Here is a 22012-nt window from a genome sequence, read left to right as displayed (position 1 = left end):
GCACAGAAAGGTGCCCCTCATCAGGAACTTGAGGCCACTGGACCCTCCAAGCAGCCAGCAGTGGCAAGTGGGCAGGATGGCCTCTGAGGCCAGGGGACCTGTGCCCTGTACCTTCCCCCGGAGCAGCCCCTTCTTATGCAGGTGGGCACCTGCCCAGCCCAGGCCCAGGCCTCCACACTCTCCAGCCAGCCCGCTATGGCCAAGGAGGCCCCAACATCTGGCCTTTCTCTAGCTGCTTCAGGACAGCCAGGGCCAGGTCCCCATCTCAGTGAGGGTCCCTCCCAGAGTGGGCTCCCCTTCCTGCCCCCTCGCTGTCCCCAGTTGGTGGCAGCCCAGCTCACAGCGGCGGTATTAGTCGCACTTGACAGCCCCGTCAGGAAGGGGACCCTATTAATAGCCCACTTCACAGCTCCCCCCCACCACAAGTGCCCCCCGCTGTGTGTCTCTGGAGGCTCCTGTCCCTGCCACCAGCCGCTCCTGTCCCTGCCACCAGCCACTGGCTTCTCTGAGGCCCTGGCTGCCTCTCTGTCCTCACTGAGCAGGGCATGGCCAGCCGGGGCATCGCACCCACCTGGCCTGGGGCTCTCTGCAGGCAGGTGCATGGCCTTGCCCCCAGCCACTGTCCAGGACACCCCAGAGGAGCTGCAGAGGGAGCCAGGCTCGTGGCAGCCACAGTGTGCGGGGGTGGGGGGGCTTTCCTGAAAAGTCACCAGATGGAGCCTGGCCTGCCAGCTGGGAGAGAGGGAGCACCTGCTGAGTGAGGGGAGGGGGCTGCAGCTCCAAGGGGAGGGTCCTCGGGCCAAGTGGGCGGAGCCAGCCCTGCCCCCAGCCCAGAGCCAGGCACGGGAGGGAGGGTGGCAGCTGGGCCGCTGCCAGGCAGAGCAGGCACAGAGCCATGGAGGAGGCGAGGAAACAGAAGGAGGCTGAGCCCGCCACGTCCGTCCCGGCACGGGGCTGCTCTTCCCGGCCAGAGCACCCCAGGTCACTGCCAGGCCGGAGAGCAGCTTCCTCGAGCAGCCTTATGAATGCGCTGCCAGAGAGCCTTGGACAGACAAGGTGTCCTGGAGATGAAGCTGGCCCTCCGAGCAGCCCTGCCTGAAGCTTTTGGCGTCTTGTACATTCGTTCCGTCCCTGTCTGGACCTCCTTGCTCAAGCTGGCCCTGGGGCTGGGCTGGCTGCCCTTTCTCCCACTCCTGCCTTTTGGGAGCCAGTGAGGTGCTCCCTGGGTTGGCCCCCACCCACACACCAGCTGACCCAGGAAGGGCACAGGGCTGCCCCTGAGAACTGGGCCACCCAAAACCCAGCCCTTGGTCAACTCCACAACAGGGGCCTGAAAGTCGGAGCAGCCGGGGGTCTGATCAACGTGAAACCAAAACCACTCAAGTCCCTCAGAGGCGTGTTCCTGGGTCGCCAGGTCTGAGCAGGTGGAAGGAACCTACACCCAGGACAGTGTGGCCACCGTCCCCAAGTCAGGGCTGCATCCTGGTGCTAGGACCTGCCTGCTGGAAGAGCCCCCTGTGGCCCCCGCCCAGGTGCTGCTCTCTGGGGCAGAGCTGGAGGGGGCCCCACAGCCCCACCAGAGTGGCTCACTTGTATCTCCAGTGACCGTAAGCCACAAGGCTCCCTCTTGGGGTCTTCACCCAGCTGGCATGGAGGCCCCCATGCCTGGGGCCACCCCGGTAAGTGACTTCTCAGGAACCAGAGGAAACGTCCTGTCCTGGGAATGGTGTCCACCAACTCCACCCTGCCCCCACGCGGGAGGCCCGCGCCCACTCGCCTTGCCCACACAGGAAGTCCGTCCAGCCGGCGGGAGCCCACGTACGAAGTGCTGGGAGCAAAATCCCGGGAAGAAACAGGCACGTCGGATTACTCATCCCCTTCCCCAATCCCTCCCCCAGCCCACCCTCAATGAAGGTGGAGCCGCTGGGCCTGGGTCCCTGAGAGGGCCCAGGCATCCCCCACAAAACTGCCCCAGCAAAGGGCACTACCCGGGCAGGGCCAGCCCATGGCTTCTGCAGGAGAAGTTGCCAGGAACTGGGACGCCATCGTCATCAGCTCATTAGTTGTGCAGATGGAGGGCTGGACCCAGGACACCGGCCCATCTGCTCCGTCCTCGGCGGCACGTGGAGTCTGTAAGGACCGTGCTGCTGGCTCCCCTCCCTCTGCCCAGAGGACGCAGGCACAGAGGGTGGGCTCAGAGCCACTCCCACCACTGCCCCCTCCTAAGACTAGGCCCTTCCCTGGCTGGCTGCAGACCCCAGGTGTGCTGGGTCTCCTGGAACCTGCGGCTTTGGGGCCACCTGGCAGCAGCCAGCCCCTGTCCACAGCAGGCAGGCATCCTGAGCCCAGTGGCCAGCACAGGGCAGTGACTCCAGGGAGCTCTCTGCAGGCCAGACAGGCAGGAACCAGGGACAATGTGCTCAGGAAAGCCCTGGGATGGGGGCTGCGGTCAGCGAGTGGGTGCACTTGGAGTGACCTGAATATGCAGCACATCCTACAAACAGAGTGTCTGCCCCAGCAGCCCTGGTTACACCTGCCACACTGACCTCCATTCAGAGAGGGCACCTCCGACAGGGGTGGGGCAGAGGAGGGGACGGGCACCCTGGAGCAGTGGCACGGGCCAGGCACGGCACAACCACTTTGCAGACACGCTTGCTCTGAACGCTCCCAGCCACCCCGTGAAAGCACCCCATGCTATCCCTCTCGCCCATGGAGGCTCAGAGAGGCTCAGTCCCTTGTGTGAGGTCACACGGTTCATCAGAGGCAAAAACCAGCAACCCATCCCCAGTCTGCCCCGCAGCGATGCCATGTCCCAGCCCACGTGTCCACGTCGATCAGAGGACAGAGCAACCAGGTTCCAACCACCAGGAGGCTCCTACCGTCCCTGGAAGCCCAGGAATTTCCTCCTGGTGGCCCGCCTGAGCCACTCCTTCTGCAGCCGTGGCCACTGTCCCCCTTCACCTTTTCCTCTCCCTGCCCCTGGCCCAGAGCTAGTGCTGTGTTTGGGGGGCTGGAGACCCTGCCCCAGCCAGTGCTGAAGGTGCCTTCCCAGAATGCCCTTTGGAAGCTCCTGCTGTGAACAGCCCGGGGCTCCCGCCACCCCTGCGACTCTGCTCTGTCTGCACAGGGCAATGTCCGGCTCCCAGGTCAGGAAAGCGTGACAGATCACAGCAAGAAATCTCCAACCCGGAGCGGAGTGGGATGGACCGGGCCAGCGTGTGACTCCAGGGAACCCTGAGGATGCACAGCAACTGCAGGTCCCCAGAGAAAGCGGCAGCTGTTCTGTCCATGGTGCTGACTGCAGCTCAGGGCCACCTCTGCCGACCTGGATGAGGGGCTGGGGTGGGGTTGGGCCAGGAGAGCCCCCAGAGCCCCAAAGGCCAGAGCCTACCAGCCCCTGGCACCCCCAGACCTGCCTCCCACCAGGCAGTGTGCATCCGCTGGGGTCAGGCTGCAGGTCAGGACCTGTGTTAGCATGGCTGAGGGCGCCTCCCCCACTGCCCACCTGGACTGTGTTGGGCCCCTTGCAGGGAGCAGACCCTCTCGCTGCCAGGTGTCAGAACACGGCAGATGAGGCAAGGTGCGGGCGCCAAGGGGTGGGGGCCGCATCCCTCCTCTGGGACCGCATCTGAGGGATGTGCAGGTAAAGGGGTTGTTGGGCCGTGCTCCCGGAGACCCTGCTGGGAGGGGCCCTGCGCTGCCCTCGAGGGGTCAGTGGGTCACCAGTGAACAGCTCCGGTCCTGGGCTCCCCACGGGGACCATCACAGCCCCCTTCTGGGACCCCACCTGCCCCCCTTACCTTGGTCCTGGCTGAGCCCACCCGGGGGCCCAGGCTCTTCCATGGCTGGCAGGCGCCAATCCCAGTTACCGGCACGGCCCGAGGGACACCGGGCCCTGTGCTGGCCCCCGGCGTCCCCTGAGCCCCAGCCCGAGCAGGGGCACCCCGCGCGCCGTGCCCATGCCGATTGCAGCCCCACACACTGCCGCGCCTGTGAGGAAGGCGAGGGGAGGGCGGGACGGGCCGCTGCTGGGACCGCCCCTCCCGCGGGAGCCCCTCCCACTTAACCCTTGGCTGCCCAGCCCAGGCTCAGCAGCCTCTGCTGGGGTGGCGGGGGAGGGCACCCGGGCCAGTGTCTCTGGCAGGAGCTGAACTGGCTCCACTGAGAGGCCAGAAGGGGAGGCGGGTTGCCTGCTGACTCTTCCCATAGCAGCATGAGTGACCACCCGCCGTCCATCCTGCCCTCCCTCCCTCACGGCGGGGCTTCTCCTACTGAGGGGTGGCTGCACCCCCAGGACCAGAGCCAAATGCTCCCTGGCTGGCTGCCCCTCCATCACAGGGACCCTCTGGTCATTACACCCCAGGCCCCGCAGGCTGCAGCCAAGAAGAGCCACTCACCAGGAGGGTCTCTGGGAAGGGTTAAGCACTGCCAAGGGTCACTGAGGTGACATTTCACTGGCTGCCCTGGGGGGCGTCCAGCGTTGGGGGAGGCCGAGCCCCAGCAGCAGCTCCTGGTGATGGTGATGGTGACGGTGACGGCTGCAGCCCCGCGTGCTGCTACACCCCTTCCTGCACTCCCTCAGCCCCTCGCCTCCCCATCCTGTCTGTCCGGTGCTGAGCTGCCCGCCCTGGGGTCCTCGCCCTTGCCAAGCCAGCATTCTGCCTCCCCGTGCACATGCCGCTCCCAGCATCTGAGAGACGTAACATTTTCCAGACAAAAGAGACATCCATCCATGAGGGGTGTTCTGAAAGGAGCCACCTCTGCCCCAAGGGGCCTCGAGCCCCCATCGCAGAGCGCGGCCTGGGAAGCTTGTGTGGATGCTGAGTCCTGGATGTGGGCAGGGCAGGCAGGCACGCACGCCCGAGCAGGAGGATGCGGGGCCACCTCTGTGCTCTCTGAGCTGCTGCCATCTCAAGGTGTGACCACCTACTGCCAGGCGGGGCCCCAGTGTGGAGGGGGAGGGGAGCCACCAGCAACTGCAGTCACCACCTGGGTCCTGCCAGGGAAGACCCTTGGGCCCAGCTGCCTGGCATCCTTAAAGGAGCTGCTTCCTGCCTTCACCACCACTCAGGGTGACCTGGGACCCTCGGCTGGACCAGCCCCTGCCCTGGGCTCTTGGGACCTGCCCTCGTGAATGAACAGTCTCACGGCCCGTTCGGCACAGCCAGGGCCCCAGGGCCTGTGTCCACCTGGCTGGGCACAGCTGCGAGAAGGGAGGGGTGGTCCCTCCCTGTGGGTCCCTTGTCTCAGTGGGTCCCGGCGCTGAGCTGAGTGGCAGGGCTGAGGGGAGGCCAGGCTACAATGGGGGCTGTCCGGGCAACGACACTGCAGTGCGCTTGTGCCAGAGGCAGCCAGTGACCCAGGAGCAACAGGCATCCCAGCACCCCCAACACCTGGGCTCTGCGTGTCCCCTGGGACCGTCCACTCAGGAAAGGGCCAGCAGCCCCAAGTCTCAGAAGGGAGAAACTGAGGTGGGGAGAGGAGACAGAAAGTGAAAGCCACAGACACGCCCGAGGGTGGGAAGGAGGGAGAGAGGTGTGCGGACTGCAGGTCCCGACCCAGCCACCCCTCCCTGGAGTGGACAGAGGCCCCTGAGCCCCCCTCCAGAGGTCGGCGAAACCCAGGTTCAGGTTCTAATGAATAATCCATCCTCAGGGCCAGCCCCGCCCGCCACTCAGCCAGGAGATGATTTCCATCACCGCGGCCTGCGATTAAAGGCGGTGATTAAAAGCCGCCCACTGCACATGTTAATGTGCTTAAGATTCTGATCTCCTAAATCTCTTTTCTGGGCATTTAAGCAGAATTCTGTCTTTGAGAGCATTTGGCCCGGCAGGCGGCGGGTGGCAGGCAGGGAGGTGCCATGGTGGCAGGGGAACCAGGCCCCCGGGAGTTTAATTTTCTCCTCATTTGAAGAAGGCGACTGGAAGCAACAAACGTGCCCAGGGACGAAGAGCCAGCCAGGAGCCCGCCAGAGCCCCTGCCCCTGGCCATGGACCAGCATAGCTGGGAGGACCACACCTAGCTCCTGCCTTGGCTGGAGGGTGGACGGCAGAGGGCAGAGGGTCCCCACCCTATGGGCCCAGAGCTGTGTCTCCTCAGCCCCGCTTGCTGGGATTGGTCCTTGCCTTCTGGGTCTGAGAGGCTACCCCTGTCCCCACAGTCTAAGGCTGGATCTGGCTGTGAGCCCTGGCTGGATCTGTCCTTGGGTTCACAGGCATTGCCAGGACAGAGGCCGGAGGACACCACACCCTGAGACAGGGCGAGCTTAGACCTTGGGCCTGCAGCCCTGGGTTCTCAGCTAGTCCTGTAGGTGGACAGAGCTGATCCCCCTTCCCCTGTGCCTCAGTTTCCTCGATGTGCATTGGAAACACTGCACACCTGTGCCCCGGGCCCAGACGCTGCACACAAAGGCAACCACTCCCCTTGCCCTCCTGGGCTGCAGTGACACCAGACCCAGCCTCAGGGCCTGCTGAGGCCCTAATGCCTCCTGCAGAGCCGAGCCTGAGGGTCCCATCTTCAGTCTGTGTGAGTTGACCAAGAGCCAGCCATGAGCCCGAGGCCACCTGCACCAGGTGCTTCCCTGACATCCACGCTGCCCACCCCAGACTCCGCAGTGTCTCCATCCTCTCTCTCTCAGCTGGAGAGGCTTTCTTGCCCTGCAGGCTGGACAAAGGCCCCAAGTGGGCAGGGCACCGCCCAGCATCTCACAGGGGTAGGGGCAGGAGGCAGCCGAGTCCAGACAGAGCCCAGGCCCCGGCTTCCCTGCAGCGTTCCTTCCATTCCTGCTTTCTCCATTGGCTTGGGGAAGCAGGAGGTGACCCCTCTTCTCAGCCATCCTGCAACAAAAGTTCCTTTACCTCTCACCTCCAAAGAAAATCATTTAGGTGGCCCCTGCCCCAGGGCACAGGTTCAGGAAGACATGGCCAGCCCAAAGACGGGGGCCACAACAGGCCAGGGTTGCTCCAGTCTCCCGGGCACCCCAAGGGCCTGTGTGTACTCGTGTGCATGCCCAGGGGCCAGACAAGCGCTCTGTGCACCAGTCTGCGTCAGGATCGCCAATTCTGGGCCCTCGGGTGACCCAGAGTTTGAGCAGAAACAGCCCCAGAGAAAGCCAGGGATGGAAGATGGAGACGTACATCAGGGGAAAACCAGAGTGAGGGCAGAGTGGGGAGGTAAGAAGCTTGTGAAGCCCCCCTGCCCACACACGAACCCCACGAAAAGAGACCTCACCCCCAGGACTTCCCACAGGCCAGCTGCTCCGGAGCCCCAGAGCCCTCTCCTGGACAGTGGGCCGTACCCTGTGCAGCTGGGGAGGCCAGTGGCCTGGTCACACCCACAACCAGCTGCCAAGCGGTCCCACTGTGCAGGAGCCTAGCACCATGTCCTCTGGGGCTGCTGGCGAGCGAGGGGCGCCCTGAGTGTGTTCCAGAAAATGCCACTGTAGACAGGAGCCAGGAAGGGCAGTGCTTCGGCAAGCTCAGGAGACCCCAGTCCACACCCTGGCTCTGCCTGACTCTGTGTACCCCATGGGAGTTTAGTGTCCCTCTGGCTTCAGTTTCCCCGTGTGAAACCAGGGAGGACCAGCAGTTCTCCAAGGGCCTGGCCAGATGGCGCCTTGGCTCAGGCCATGGAGGAGGAGGGTTCCCGGAGGAGGGCGGTGGACACCTTCAGTGGAGTCTGGCGGGAGACATTCTTGCACCAAAGTCCAAGTGCGATATCCCCCTGGGTGGCCACTGCTGTGCGGAGGGGCTAGGAGCCCTGTTCTCGGGTCACGGGCTCTGACCAGTCCCCGGGCGGCAGCTGTGTCCCAGCAGCCTCCAGGAGCAGAGCCCTGAGAACCGCCTCCCGCCAGCGGTGTGGGGCCTTCGTGGGGCGCCTGGGTTTCAGCTTCCGAGTTCTGTCCTACATATGTCTCCAAGGAAACGCTTCCCGATGACCTGCTGCAGTAAACAGATTCTCAGCTGCAGCCCCGTTCAGCAAACTTCAGCAGGCAGGGCTCTGCATCCTGCCTACCAGCACCAGGGCAACCTGGGGACACAACGAGGTCCCCCATGTGTCCCTGATTCTGCTCCTCCACCACCTTGGAATGCCTGAGTTAGACGGGCCCCCAGAGGCCCCTGGATCTAACCTCTTCACTTTTCAGATAGGGAAACTGAGGCAGGGGACTCTTGCTTGGGGTCTCACAGCCCAGCTGACCCTGCAGCTCCCCCTCCAGGGTGGGCTGGTCCCCAACAGTCACACTGGCCCTGCAGCCCCCTGGAGGTGAGCACCCAGCCTCCTCATCGTGCACAGAATGTCCTAATTACCTCTCAGAGGTGCCAAGCGCATGTTTAAAGACAGAAATGCAGGCCCCTCCAATGACGAGACGGTGCTGACAGCTCTGCGGCTGGGAGAGACACAGCCCAGAAGCCCGTACCTCAGACGTTGCATTAATTATTCAACATCAAAGCGAATTCCGTGTTGCTTTCTCGCCTGGTTTAAGAGTTCTGTGGCTGTTACGGCTTCGGTTAGGAAACTAAGCCCACTCTGGGGGCCTTGAAGGGCCAGACTCACCCCCACCACCCCGACACACATCTCGGCACCAGGACGGGCTGAGCGACCTCCTGTCCTGGGCAATGGCTGGGGGGTGGGAGCACAGGGTAAGGCAAGGGATGCCCCTCTAAGGCCCTGGTGTGTCCCCAACACAAAGATCCCCCTACTGCCTCAGCCCCCAGGGCCCCAGGTGGAACCAGCCCAGCAGTGCCCAGCGATGCCCAAGCCCAGAGCTTGGTTCTGGGGCTCTAAGGTCACAGAGGAGCCCGTAGCCTCTGGCTGAGGAGGAAGACAGACCAGTGAGGACCTGGCCAGACTGACCACAGGCCACCCAAACTGACCGCAGTTGCCCCAGATGGACCAAGATGCCTTGGGACGACCACCTGGCAGCAGGCCATGGGGACAAGACCACATATCAGGCAGAGGGGGTATCAGGCGGAGGGAGTGTCATGGGGTGTCAGGTGGAGGGGGTGTCAGGCGGAGGGAGGGTCATGGGGTGTCAGGCAGAGGGGGGTGGCCAGGCGGAGGGGAGGCCGCAGGGGGCCAGGCGGAGGGAGGTGGTGGCCAGGAGGGAGGGATAACAGGGCAGAGGGTCAGAAGGAGGGGGCACAGGTGGAGGGGGGTCAATGGGGGCAGGAGGCTGGTCACGGAGGATTGGCTCAGGCGGAGGGGGGCAACAGGCCGGAGGGGCAACAGACGAGAGGGATGGGGTCATGGGGGTCAGGCAGAGGGGGCACAGGTGGATGTGGAGGTCAGGCGGAAGGGCCCAAGGCCCAGGCAGAGGGGTGTCAGGCAGAGGGGAAAATGAAAGAGGGGTCAGGCAGAGGGGGAAAACAAAGGAAGGGTCAGGGGAGGAAGAAGGGGGGAAGGGTGGAAGGAGGGTGGAATGGAGGTGGAAGAGTGGACTCAAGCAAACACAAGCTGGCAGGACAGGGCGTCCCGGGTGGATGGCCAGGGAGGGCCAGATGCAGAGGCCCTGGGTGGGGATGAGTCTGACATCCCCAGTTGCCCTGTCCACCTTCCACAGTGCCATTCCCCAAACAAAGGCCCCAGCCCTGACCCGGTCCCCCCAAGCCTGGGGGAGTTGGCAGACAGGTTCAAAGGGAACACTGTTAATGCCAAGGCAGAAGGTGCAGAAGAAACAAAGAAGAGAGAGCAAGAAACAGCTGGATTTGAGGCCCACAGAGGCGGGAGGCATGGGGATGCGGTGTCCAGTGGGTGTCACTGTCCCCACAGTGTTCCCTATTGCGGGCAGGAGGGGAGCCGAGGCCCCGAGGCTGCAGTCCCTGAGGCTGGGTAACGCAGCAGGGAGTGAAAGCTGGGGCAGCCTCAGGGACCGGAGCTTCGGCAAGGCTCTGGCCTGAATCATCTCAGCAGGGCCCACACATCCTGGCCTCCCGGTGCCCAGGGGCTGGGTCTCACATGGACCGAGCTCAGCCCGCCCTGCTAGCAGCATCCACAGTCACAGCAGGTGCCCACATGCCTCCCTCCTCCCTGCCACAGGACAGCCTTGCCAGGGAGTTCAGGCACCGCCAGAAGGGACCTGGCCAAGGTTGGTGGGTCAGGTGTCCAGCCCCAGGCTGTAGAGCCCCACTGGACCTTGAGGGAGCAGGCACTGCCCTGGCTGCCCAGCCCTACCCCCCTGCACCAACCTGACCTAGATTTTGTGCCCGTGTGCAGCAGCCATGCAGAGCCTTGGCCAGCCTGGCACGGAGTCCAGCGAGCAGGATTCCAGGACGAACACTGCCACATGACCACCAATGCAGCCACGTCCCAGGACACACACCCTCAGCCGGGTCTGTCAGGAGCTGCTGGCCACCTGGCCCCACCCAGACCCTTCCCATGTGGGGGCGTGAGATCCAGCCCCAGAGAGGAGAACTGGGCAGACTTCTGAACCCCTGCCCCACCAGGCTGGCCCCCAGCCTCAAGGGCCTGCTGAAGGAAGGGCAGAGAGAAAAAGGCAAACCGGTGGCTGCTGCCCTGCAGGTGGGGAGTGTCACCCTGCACTGAGGGGTCAAAGGCTCAGAGAAGCTGTGAGACCTGCTAAGGCCACACAGCCAGTCACTGTGAAACCTGAGCTTGAGTCAGCGCCATCAGTCTCTGGCTGCTGCTCAAAGGCCCCCACAGCCTTGGCCCCAGAGGCAGGCCAGTCCCCATCCCCAGGACCAGGCGCCCCTTCAGCCTCACCAGCCTCCACCAGGGTCATCAGGCCAGAGCAGCCCAGCTTACACCTGGGTGCTGCCCCAGGCCTCCCAGCTGCTCGAATCATTAAAAATGTGAAAATCCTTGAAAAAGAAGCAGTGTCCCTTTTCTGCCACTAAGCCCCTGCCTTTGGCTCCCACGATCCCAGTCCTCAGATTCGGTTCTCAGGCCAGAGGGAGCCCACACGGTCCCTGCCCCAGGGCCAAGACTGGCCACCCCCTGTGTCCTTCCTTGCCTGTCTCCAGCCCACCTATTCCGTACCCCCAGCCATCAGCCAGGGTTTATTAAGCACCTACTGTGTACTGGGCATGGCTTAGAACTGGGGAGGAAGTAAGGAAACCAGAGGTAGGCCCCGCACCCCGAGGGCTTCTGGTCTGGGAGACACAGAGCAGTGGTCAGTGGTCCTAGCTCTTGGGGGAACCTGGCCTGGGACTCCAGGGCAGCACGGCCTTAGAAAAGACCTGGAGAGAATGGGCTGATTTCCTGGACAGCAGGGCCCCTAGGGGCATGAAGGGCCAGTCCCATGGGGGCGCGGGCCCCTCCCTCAGGCCAGGCTAGAGCAGCAAGGCGAGGAAGCGGAGGGCAGAAGCGGCCTGGGTAGGGCTGGACGGCGCCAGCTGGGCCCAGTCACTGCCGGAGCAGAAGAGCGCTTGGCCCAGGTCCCAGCTCAGGGTGCTTGCTTGGAGCCAAACAGGCCAGAGGGGAGCCAGCAGAGTGGTGAGGGGCCGATGGACCCTCCCCTGGCCGTCTGGACCTGCCCCGCACTGTGCCAAGGAAAACAGCCCCACCATGAGGCGCTGAGCGGAAACTGGCCTCCAAACGCTGCCTGCCCCAGGCCTTCCACAGCTGTCCTGTCCCGCGTGTGAATGACTCAGGAGCATATTCCCCAGGTATCAGCACTGCATTCGGATGAGTGCTGGCTCAGTGTTGGCCCAAGGACTGGAAAGGAAGACCACGGGCAAGGAAGACCACCAGAAAGGAAGACCACCAGAAAGAAAGAACACTGGCAAGCCTGCAAGGGGGCACATGCGTCTCCAACAAGACAAAATAAACAAGCCAGAGAGGACCTGTCACCAGCGTGGCATTTGTCACCATGTCCCATGCAGGGCCAACAGGAGGCCCTGAGTGGACGCTGAGGGTGCATGGTTTTAGCCCCAGTGAGGTTCCTGGTGGGTGGCAAGAACCCACTGACCTCCTGGCATCACCAAAGCCCCTCCTGAGCCCCACCTCCAGATGGGGACAACCCGGCCCCAGGGAACAGGACTCAGGGCTGAGGCTGCAATGAGGGAGCCAGGTCACCATGAGGCAGTGGCTCGAGAGTGCCCAGGAGCAGCCCCGCTGCAAGACTGGCGTGGCCCAGGCTGCTGTGAAGACCCCTTGGAGCAGACGGCAGAGACCCTGGAGCAGGGCGCTAGCAGGGGGCGGAGCACCTGCAGCAGGGGCCGTCAGCCGGGACCCATGACGCAGGAAGGGCTGGAGGCTGGGCTGGACAGGCCCCCGTGGGCACTGGCCTGGCCTGACCTGGACATGCCGAGTGGCTTGGGAACGGGCACCAGGCTGGCCCGAGTGGCCTTCCTGCTTTCACAGGAACTGGCAGGCGGGGTGGACCCAGTGGGACCAGCAAGGTCAGTGTGACCCCTCGGGCCCCCATCTGCAGAGATGGTCAAGCACACATCACAGTGCACAGGGACATCCCAGATGTAGTCACTTTTTACCATGGTTGCGTAAGTGCAGATTAAAAGCCAGTGAGAATCGGGAGTACAGGAGGCTGATGCAGGAATGAAACGTGACCTCGAGACCGTCCCTGTGCAGATGGGTCTTTGGGGGGCTGCCTGTATCGGGGGTGGGCTGCCTGTATGGGCGCGGTCTGGGCGGGAGCTTCCCTGAGGGAAGAGCCAGAGCCTCCTCTGGCATCTCCCCCGGCCACCCAGCCACTGGCCACTCCGGGGGCACAGATGGAGCCCAGCTTCTCCCCAGGCCCAGGAAGTGGGGGTCACACCGACCTTGCTGGTCCCACTGGGTCCACCCCGCCTGCCACCCCGCCTGCCTGGTGCAGGGATGCACCAGGGAGCCCAGCGCCCACCAGCCCCGTGCCTGTGTGGCCCCCTTGGTGCCTGAGGCCCACTCCTCGCTCTCTGCGCCCCCCACCACCTGCCCGGTGGACAGCGTGGGCTGGGTGGCCATCAGGGCTATGCAGGCAAATATTCTTTTTCTTTTTATTTTTTTTCAGGTCAAAAACAGAAAAGAAGGCACGCTGCCTATTAGGCACGAGGAAAGATCATCCAAGGGCTGGGAGCCGCCCCCAGCACGCGCCTCCTGGGACCGGGAGGGTTCATGTTCTGCACCAGGCCGTGGGTACCAGGATGCAGCCAGGACTCGGGGTGAGCCACCCTTCACCTTTGGGGAACTTGTGACTGCCCTGTGGTCAGACACTGAGGAAACCGCTTCCTTCAGGGAGTCCTCCCTGACTGCCTGCAAGTCGCTCTTGGGCCCCTCAGAGGCGGGAGGCCATCCAGCGGCTCAGCCACTCCCCCAGGGTAGGTGCAGCCCTGTCCCGCCACACACAGCCCCCATCTCAGCAGATCTAGAACCCAAGGAGCGTCCTGGGAAGGAGGCCAGGAGACACTGAGGAGCAGGCGACTTGGGAACCCTGGCGAGAAGCTGCAGTGGCAGGAAACTGAGGCAGAGGGCACTCAGCCCCTTGAGATCACAGCCACAAGGCTGCTGGGAGCATGGGGCCCCCAGCTCCTGGCCACTCACAGGTTCCAGCCATGGCTGGAAAGTCCCCTGAAGCCCAGCGGGGAGGGGAGGAGGGGTCCCCACTGAGTGGAGGACAGGCTAGCCCAGCGTGGCCAGGCAGGCCCAGGTCTCATTCCTGTCCTTGCTGATGGACGGAGCTACCAGCCGGTCAGTTCACATCTCAGCCCACCTGAAAGAGCCCTGGGCCCCCCCACCCCAGACCATCCTGTACAAGGGCTGGCCAGTGTGAGATGACCACCAGGGCGGGACCCAAAGCCACCACCGCCACACCAGGCGCCTGAAGACTGGAGCCCCACGGGGTTCTGGAGGTAGGTGACTTTTGCCCCTTAGAAAATGGAGACAACAGGCGGGGGCCCTGGCTGGACAGAGAGGACCTGCCCAAGGCCTAGGGGAGGTGCGGATCACCCCTCACAGTGCCGGAGTCATGCTGTGAACCTGGGGTCCCTTCCCACCTGGGAGCCCCCCGTGGCTGTGAGACCTGCTCTCCGCAGACCCAGCACGGGCCCCTCCGCTGGACCTAGAAGGGGCAGAAAAGGGTCCTACCAAGTGGGCCCCTGCTCTCAGGAAGGGTGGGCTCCTCCCACCAAGACCCCCGGACAAATCAAGGCCAGAGGAAGGCCCAGCTCCCTGGCTTCAGAGGGGGAAACTGAGCCCCAGGGAGGGAGGCTCCCTCAAGTTACAGCCATGACAGGAAGCTGACGGAGGCCGAGTCGCACCAGCTCCAGCACCTCCCCCATATCCCCCAACCCCAAGGAGTCTGCTGGGCGGGGGTTGCACAGGACGAACCACCCCAGTGACCTCAGGTGTCCCCAGAAGCAGCGGCAGCGGTGACTGTGATGGTGACAACTGAGTCACCACCCGCAGCTTTTTAAGGCACAGCTGAGAGCAAGGGGCAATTTAAGTCTTTTTGACAAGCGCCAGAGTGCGTGGCTAGAGCGCCACCCACCCCCCAGTGCCGCCCTGCCTCCCAAGCCGGGCTGCAGCCCCTCCAATACAATACCCTGCAGGGCTCAGAGGCCACAGGTCAGGTGGGAGCCAACGCCCAGGGGACGAACTGTGGGGGCTGCGCTCGGAAGCCAAGGGAGGCCTAAATCCGACAAAGGCCCAGGGGAAACTGCCCGCCGGGTGACCTGGTGCTGGCGGCTTGGTGACTCCGATGACCCCGTGACAGGCCCAAGGGACACGCTAGGCCTTCCCTCGGGGCTCCACGTCCCACATGGCATCAACACCCCCGCCCACAGCCAATGCTGCTCCAGGCAACACCGTTTCCTTACAAACATGGAATCTAATAATTCCAGTATTGCCAAGCCCAAAATAACCCACAACGCGCCTCTTGCCGAGCTCCTACCAGAGAGTGCAATGGAGTCAAACACAGCTGCAAAGTCGCTTTAAAAATACACTCAAACACACGAGCACACAGCACGCACACGCACACAGCCCGCCCGCGGGACGCTCGCCTCCACCCACGGCGTGGCTCAACAGGTATGGAGGGTGAAGACGGGGGCACGGCCGGGGAGGGAGGCCCTGCAGTGGGGTGGAGGGGCTGAGGGGCTCCTGGGGGCCATACTGCCTGAGCTGGGCCCTCTCACACCTGCAGCAGGTGCGCTTTGCCCCCTGGGAGCCTCCCACCTCCATTTGCAGCAAAGGCCTTGGGGCCACTCCTCTGAAGGTTCTGAGTGCTCCTGCCCCCGCCTGACCCCCAGGACCCCAGGGAACAAGCGTTGGCACCCCCACAGGCAACTGCTCCAGCTATGGTGGCCACAGAGCGTCCTTCACACTCACTGAGTCTAACTCCACCTGTAGGAATGCAGGCTGTCAGCCTCCCTAGGTCCCCGCAGGCCCTTCTCTGGGGACCCGGTGCCCCTACGTGCTCTCCCTGGGGGGTGTCTCACAACCTAGCACAGGCCCTGGGAACAGCAGGTGAACCGTCAAACGTGGGGACCCGCACCAAGGGATTCAGAAGGGGCCTGGCAGGGCCGAGGGTCCTCCTGCCTGACACCTTGGCGCTCAGGCCAGGCCAGGGAACAGGGACCTGCTGGGCCTCTGGGCAGCGCCCAGCCTAGACTGGCCATCACACAGCCAATGTCCAGTTCCAGGTGCCTGCCCGTCCCAGCTCCCACAGCCAAGGGTCCCATGCCCAGGCTAAGCCTGCAGACGGGTCAACTGGGTTCCTATCTCAGAAAAGAGCATGGTCCCAAGGGTGAGGGGAGAGCCAGGTCCCAGCCCCACTGGGGGCTCAGCATCATGGGAGTCCAGCCTGTGGAGGCTGCAGGGAGGAGCAGAGCCTCCTGGAGCAGGTGGGGGTCAGGACCCAGCTGGGCGTGCGTGCTCAGGCCACACGGGGGGGCCGAGGCCCGGCTGCCCCCAGACAGGGAGGCCCCAGCCTGGACAACAGGTTTCTGGGGGTGACGTACACTCTTGCTGGTGACAGTAAGAGGACTCCGAGGGGCTCCTGAGCCGTGAGCCACCTGCTCTGTCCCACCCACGCTGCCACAGAGTCCCAAACCTGGCCAAGGACGTAGTGCACAGACCTTCAGGAACAGGTCCTGTCCCAACAGCCCCGCAAGGGCCGCGACACCAAGGGGCCAAGCCAGGGCTGCTCTCAGGGAAGCCACCATTCCCGGTTTATCCCAGACCCTGGGGGACCGTGGGGAAGCCACTGGGGCTCACGTCCTGGCCCTTCCCCACTCGGAGGCCTCACCTGGGAGGGGGCTCCAGAGGCCCTGCAGCGTCCCAGACAGGAATGCCTGGGGTCCGCCGTCAGGCCACCCCTTCCCAGTAAAAGGACATGCTCCACTCAGGGCATTGCTGGTTCAGCCCCTGGGGAGTAGAAGGTCCGTGGCCTTGAGCCTCCACAGACCATCCTCCCGGACAGGGCCACACCACATCGTGTCACATCAAGCCTGCCACGTGGTGCCGCCTCCTGCCATACCACACCATCAACGCCTCCCTGAGCAAGTGCCTGCGCTTCCAAGGGTCCTGCAGAGGCGGCCCTAAGACCCTGTCTCGGGGCTGCCTGGGGGTCCCCACGTGTCAGGGTGAGTCAGGCATGGTGGGCGGGGCACTGGCCAGCAGGGAACTGGAGGGCCCAGGCCCGGGCCACCTCCAATGCTGCAGGGCAAGAAGGGAACAGGCAGTGCCTGCCCTAGGAGCTCAGCCAGGCAGGCCAGGACATGCCCCAGAGAGGCCGAGCACCAGCCCGGACTGCTGGAGAAGCCAGGTGGCCCTCACGGCTCTGCCCACAGTGGGCACCTATAGGTGGGTGACAGACTGGGGGCGGGGCTGGCTTGCAGCACCCCCAGAACCCACTATCAGCAAGCCTCAGCTCTCAGAGGCTCCCCCACACAGTCTGGGGCCTGCCCTCTTTTCCCTACCCGACTCGGGAGACACAGGCCAGGCCTCTCCAGCAGCCCCCACCACCATTGCCCGAAATCCTGGGGACCCTGGAAGCCATAGCAGCCCTCCTGACCGGGAGACGGGGACAGGCACCGAGTTGGACCCAGGACCGGCGTCTGCTGGAGTCAGGAGAGGGTGTCCAGGGGCTACACACAGGAACAAGGACCCCAGAAAGAGGCAGCGGAGACCAGGTACTGGGGTACACTTTTCTCCGCTGGGAGCTCTGCCCCACTGGGGTGGAAGGAAGGGGTGGTGGAGGGTCCTGCCTCTGCCAGAGCGGGTGGCCCTGGGCAGCATGGAGGGCAAAGGCCACAGGGCCCCGTGAGGACGCTGGCCCCGGAACACGTGAAGGAGGTCCTGCGAGCCCCGTGTCTCAGCCCAGATCACCATCAACGTGCCGGGGCCAGCAGCCCCCTCTTCCAGGCTGGGGAGGGCCTGCGGTGTGCAGAGACGCTCCCAGTGAGCCCTCCAGATAGTACAAGGGCCTCCCCTGCACCACCTGCCATCCCCAGCCTCAATGTCCTCATCTTTGCAATGGGCGATAACAGGGCGGACCGGAAACATACACTTCAGGGGTCTTCACCTCCCAAGTAGCACCACACGGGGAAGGGCCCCAGGGAGCATGGCGCCCGCAGGCCACATCCCAAGCACAATGGGGGCACTGGTGCCGTCGGGGGGTGGACTTGCGTTTTGGCAAATTGTCCCAGCTGCCCCACTGGAAGATCGGGGGACAGGCAGGAGGCTTGTGCCACAGTGAGGGACGGGCGGCCCAGGCCTGGGTGGGGGTGGTGAAGAGTCCCAGCTCTGAGAGCACTGAGGGGGCGCCCCCACCTGGAATGGATCCATGGGAAGGGGTGGGGTGAGCCGGGACTTCCCTCCTGAGAAGCCAGGACCAGGTGCCAGCAGGCATCCCTTCCTCCAGGTTGTCCTCCTCTAGGCTCTGCTGAGCTCCGGGCAGCAAAGGCACGGCCCTGATTGTGTACTTGCTGCACTCAGGGCCAGGCCCAGGGACAGTCAGCTGAGGACAGTGACTGGCCAGGCTCCAGGCCCTCCCAGGACCAAGTCTGACCGGGTGGCCAGGCGTCCCAGAGGGGAGGTTCATGCCCAGGCTCTGGTTGGGGAGCCCTAGGCCAGCATCCCCAGTCCCCGGGGTCTGGGGATTATTTAAGCCCCTCCCTGGGCCCATCTGCTGCTCTCTGGGGCGGCTTGGGGTCGGGTGAATGATGTATTTGCCCCCCTCATGCCTGCGAGGGGGCCGCTGGAGGGAGGTGGACCCACCCCAGTCCCAGCCTCGCCTCCTGCTGCTCACGGTGGCCGCTCCCAAAGGCCAGAGGGGCTGAGGCAGGAAGGGCCAGGGCAGGAGGGAGAGGAGGAGGCAGGATCAAGGGCTCCCGTCCCCCCCTCCATGGGGCTCACTCCAGGACGGCAGCTGTTGCCTTTGGGCCGAGATGAAATACTCCGTGGGGCTGCTACCCGCCAGGCAGGGCCGGGGCATAGCAGGCGGCAGGGGGACCCAGGCCTCAGCGGCTCCTGGAGAACCTCCGGATTGCTCCCTGAAGCTCCACCGTCCTGGGTCGTGCGGCCCGGCTGCGCTCAGCCTCCACTGTCCTTCCGCACACCTGGCTGCACACGGCACCCACTACAGCTCCAGGCTTAGCTGCCCCTACCAGCAAGGGAGCCTTGGGCCGGAGGGAGGGGGCGCCTTCCCGTGCACTGCCGAGGCTCAGGGCCCAGACGGAAGCCTCTGCTCAGCCTCCTCCGACAGGCCTGCAGCGGAGCAGACCTCACTTCACAGGGTTGGCATTTCTGAAGGATGACAAAGATCCCGGGGCTCAGAACGTGTTTTCTGTGTGAACAGACACTTCCCCACCAGCGTGCCGATGACAGGCGTCCGTGACAGCTCAGCCTGAATCACAGTCCCCCACCACCACCCACCATCCCCCGGCAGCCCAGATGCAGTGGGGGCAGGGCTGGGGCCGAGAGCACGTTAGGGTCCCAGGCCGGTGGGGCCAACTTACCCAGGCCCCTGTGATGCTGCCCAGTCCCCAGGGAGGGGTCCCATTGGTTTGTCCTGCGCCTGTTACCGGGGCTGCGCTCTGGGGTAAGGGCTCCCTGCTGCCAACGGCGGCTGACCCTCTGAGGGATCAGAGCCCCCGAGAGCCCCCAGCCCACCCATGGCACAGACCCCCACACGGCTGCCCCCTCCACGGTGAGAGGACGTGTTGGTGGGTGGCGGCTCTCTGGCCTCACAGTGGCCCTTGGAGCCAGTTCCTGTGGCTGGAGTAGAGGGGCTTCCTCCAGAAGTGGAGGTATGTGGTGGTGGCCCCACTGGGGCTACCAGGGGTTAGCCGGGCAGCACTGATCAGTCCAGAGAGCTGGCACTGATCTGTACAGCCCGGAAGCGCACCTCCATCAGCCACGTTCTCCGCAACAATCTCTGCCTGTCACTGCTGGTGGCGTCCCTTGGAGACACGACTGCGTATGATCGTGGGGGGCTGGGGAGGCACACACGTCTCTGGCCCCAGACCCCACAATCAGGACGCGAGGCAGGCCCACCACCGCCTGCCTTGGCTGAGACGGGGAGGGCCCTGGGGAGTGGAGCGGCACCCGGCATCTTGTTGACGTGGACACCAGCAACAGGCCTCCCTCCTGGAGCGCACCCGGCCCAGCCGCTGGACTGGAGCCCGGGCTCTGTCCCAAATTGCACCTTGAGTCCTGTTTCCAGACTGTGTGCCAGGTGGCCAAGCAACAGCCCCTGAGGCAGGGCCAGGGTCAGGGCCGTGTCCTGGGAGCTGACGTCCCTAGCATGGGCAGGGTTCCCCCTGACGGGCTGTCCCTCCTTCTCTACAAGTCACCTGCTCACCCTCACAACCACTGTCACCCCCTTTTCACAGATGAGGAAACTGAGGCCCAGAGACACAGGTATCTCTCCAAGATCCATAGTCCATGAACTGGTGGGAGGACGGGCGGGGATTTGAGCCCAGGCTGGGGGCCCACATACTTGGCCTTAAATGCGCCTGGTACAAGGGTCTGGAGCCTGGGATGCAACAGTCAGCAGGCAGGGAGTTGGGGGGCAGGTGGGGAGTGGGGGGCGGGCAGGGAGTCAGGGGACAGACAGAGAGTGGGATGCAGGCAGGGAGTGGAGGGCAGGCAATGTAGGGGGCAGGCAGGGAGTGGGGGGCAGGCAATGCAGGGGGCAGGCTGAATAGGGAGGCAGGCCGAGTTGGGGGCACTTGGTAACGCCCAACTGTGTTCTGAAGGCTGCCGGGAAACATCTCAGAAGGCCCGACCCATCTTCACTTCATGTGCAAGTCTTGGGGAGCAGAGGCTCTGAGAAGCGGGGCACATCCTGGTGAGCTAAAGAGGAGCCCAGAGGACCGGCCGCCTGTGCTGGAGGCCCCCAAGGAGGGAGGGAATGGCTGGCAGCGACATGTGAAGCCGCCTCTGCCCAGGGCGCCTGTTCCTGGACAAGCCTCAGGGGACGGGCCCAGCTGGGAGGAGCCGGGGCTCCTTGAGGTGGCTCGGGAGACCCCAGGGGAGCCAGGGAGACGCTGTGTGCAGAGAAACAGCCTCATTCACCCACTTCCCAGGGTTGAGCTTGGCGGCGGCAGCCCAGTCCGAGGCCGGCCTTCCACTTACGCATCAAAGATGGCTGCAGCCGCAGCTACAGCTCAGTTCTGAGGGCTGCCGGTTCTCCAGAGAATGGATGAGTTCCAGGGAGCGTCAGGGAACAAGGGCAGGAGGGGCCCAGAATGGGGCAGCCACTGTCCCTCAGAGGTGGCTAGGCAGAGCTTACAAGCAGCCTCGCAGTTCTGTCCACAACACACTACTGCTGGCCCAGCTCAGCGGTGAGTCCCACTGCCCAAGGCCACGCAGTTGCAGATTTGGGATCCACGTCTGCCCAGCTCCAGAGCCATGTCTTCCACCCTAGTGACGCCACCCGGGCAGAGCTGCCCCACCCAGGCCAGGCAGAGGCTGCTGCAGACCTGGGCCCCTACCTCGCCTGACACCACTCCCTCGAGTGTGGGCCTTGACACCCTGGTTTGTTTGTGTATTTATTTATGTTGAGATGGAGTCTCACTCTGTCACTCGGGCTGGAGTGCAGTGGCACCATCTTGGCTCACTGCAACCTCTGCCACCTCCCGGGTTCAAGCGATTCTCCTGCCTCAGCCTCCCAAGTAGCTGGGATTGCAGGTGCTTGCCACCACACACAGATACATTTTTGTATTTTTAGTAGAGACAGGGTTTCACCATGTTGCCCAGGCTGGTCTCGAACTCCTGATCTCAGGTGATCCACCCGCCTCAGCCTCCCAAAGTGCTGGGAATACAGGCGTGAGCCACCGTGGCTGGCCAGACACCCCAGTTTAAAACGTCTTTTTCTACTGAAATAGCTCCAACCTCTGGGCGGCAGGGGGTGGGGGTGGTGAATCTGCATTTTCCTCTGTCCAGGGGGACGTGAAGCTGCTATAGCTCCAACCAGGACTCCCAGCCCCGTCTGAGCCTCCTCAGAGCAGCTGGTGGGCCCTGGAGCCTACAGAGCCACTGATCCTGGGAGGTGCTCCAGGGCCCAAGACCACGGCCCTTTCCCAACACTCGCAAAGGAGCCACGTGCAATGGTTTCACTAAACGAGCCTTCTGGAGGCCCCAGCTGCCTTGTGGGGCAGCGGCGATGTGATGAGTGGTGGGAACCAGGAGCAGCTGCTCCCTGAGAATGCAGTGAGGCCCGTCCAGGCCTCCAGCACCTCTCTTGGTCACCTGTGGAGCCAGGGCCCCACCCAGGGAGAGACTAGGATGGTGGGGAGCCAGGAGGCTGGGCTAGGGGACCTGTGGGACCCCAGCAGCGTGAGGTCCAGGGCCTGCCTCGGGTGGGGGTGCTGGGGTGGAGCACATGGCCACAGTAGGAGGCTGAAGGGCGACCACCTCTGACAAAACACACACACACATCCCAGAACCTGTGAATTTGGCCTTATTTGGAAAAAAGGTCTCTGAGGACGTGCTTCAGTGAAGGCCCCTGCACCGAGGAGATCGTCCTGAATGACCCAGGCAGGCCCTAAATCCTTACAGGAGAAAGCAGAAGACTCGAGGTGCAAGAGAAGACAGAGAGAAGGACGAGGGACGACAG

At 64.0% G+C, this 22012-nt stretch overlaps 1 protein-coding gene across 3 annotated transcripts in view; it reads right to left on the bottom strand.

The window, feature by feature from the left end:
* The window catches only part of PLCH2 (phospholipase C eta 2), a 74066-nt gene that overhangs the window by 34248 nt on the left and 17806 nt on the right, over nucleotides 1-22012 (bottom strand). Inside the window, exon 1 of one of the 3 annotated variants that reach the window (XM_031663748.1) lies at nucleotides 3801-3979. The exons of the other annotated variants lie outside the window; for them this stretch is intronic. Coding sequence (XP_031519608.1) covers nucleotides 3801-3843 — 43 coding nt within the window. The 5' untranslated portion in view covers nucleotides 3844-3979. Of the gene's footprint in view, nucleotides 1-3800; nucleotides 3980-22012 lie in introns of those variants that run through there. 3 annotated transcript variants of the gene reach the window in all.

This window comes from Papio anubis, chromosome 1 (genome assembly GCF_008728515.1).
Source record: "Papio anubis isolate 15944 chromosome 1, Panubis1.0, whole genome shotgun sequence".
Lineage (NCBI taxonomy): Eukaryota > Metazoa > Chordata > Mammalia > Primates > Cercopithecidae > Papio > Papio anubis.
The sequence above is the reverse complement of the archived record's forward strand: the minus strand, read 5'-3'. Positions and strand labels throughout refer to the sequence as shown.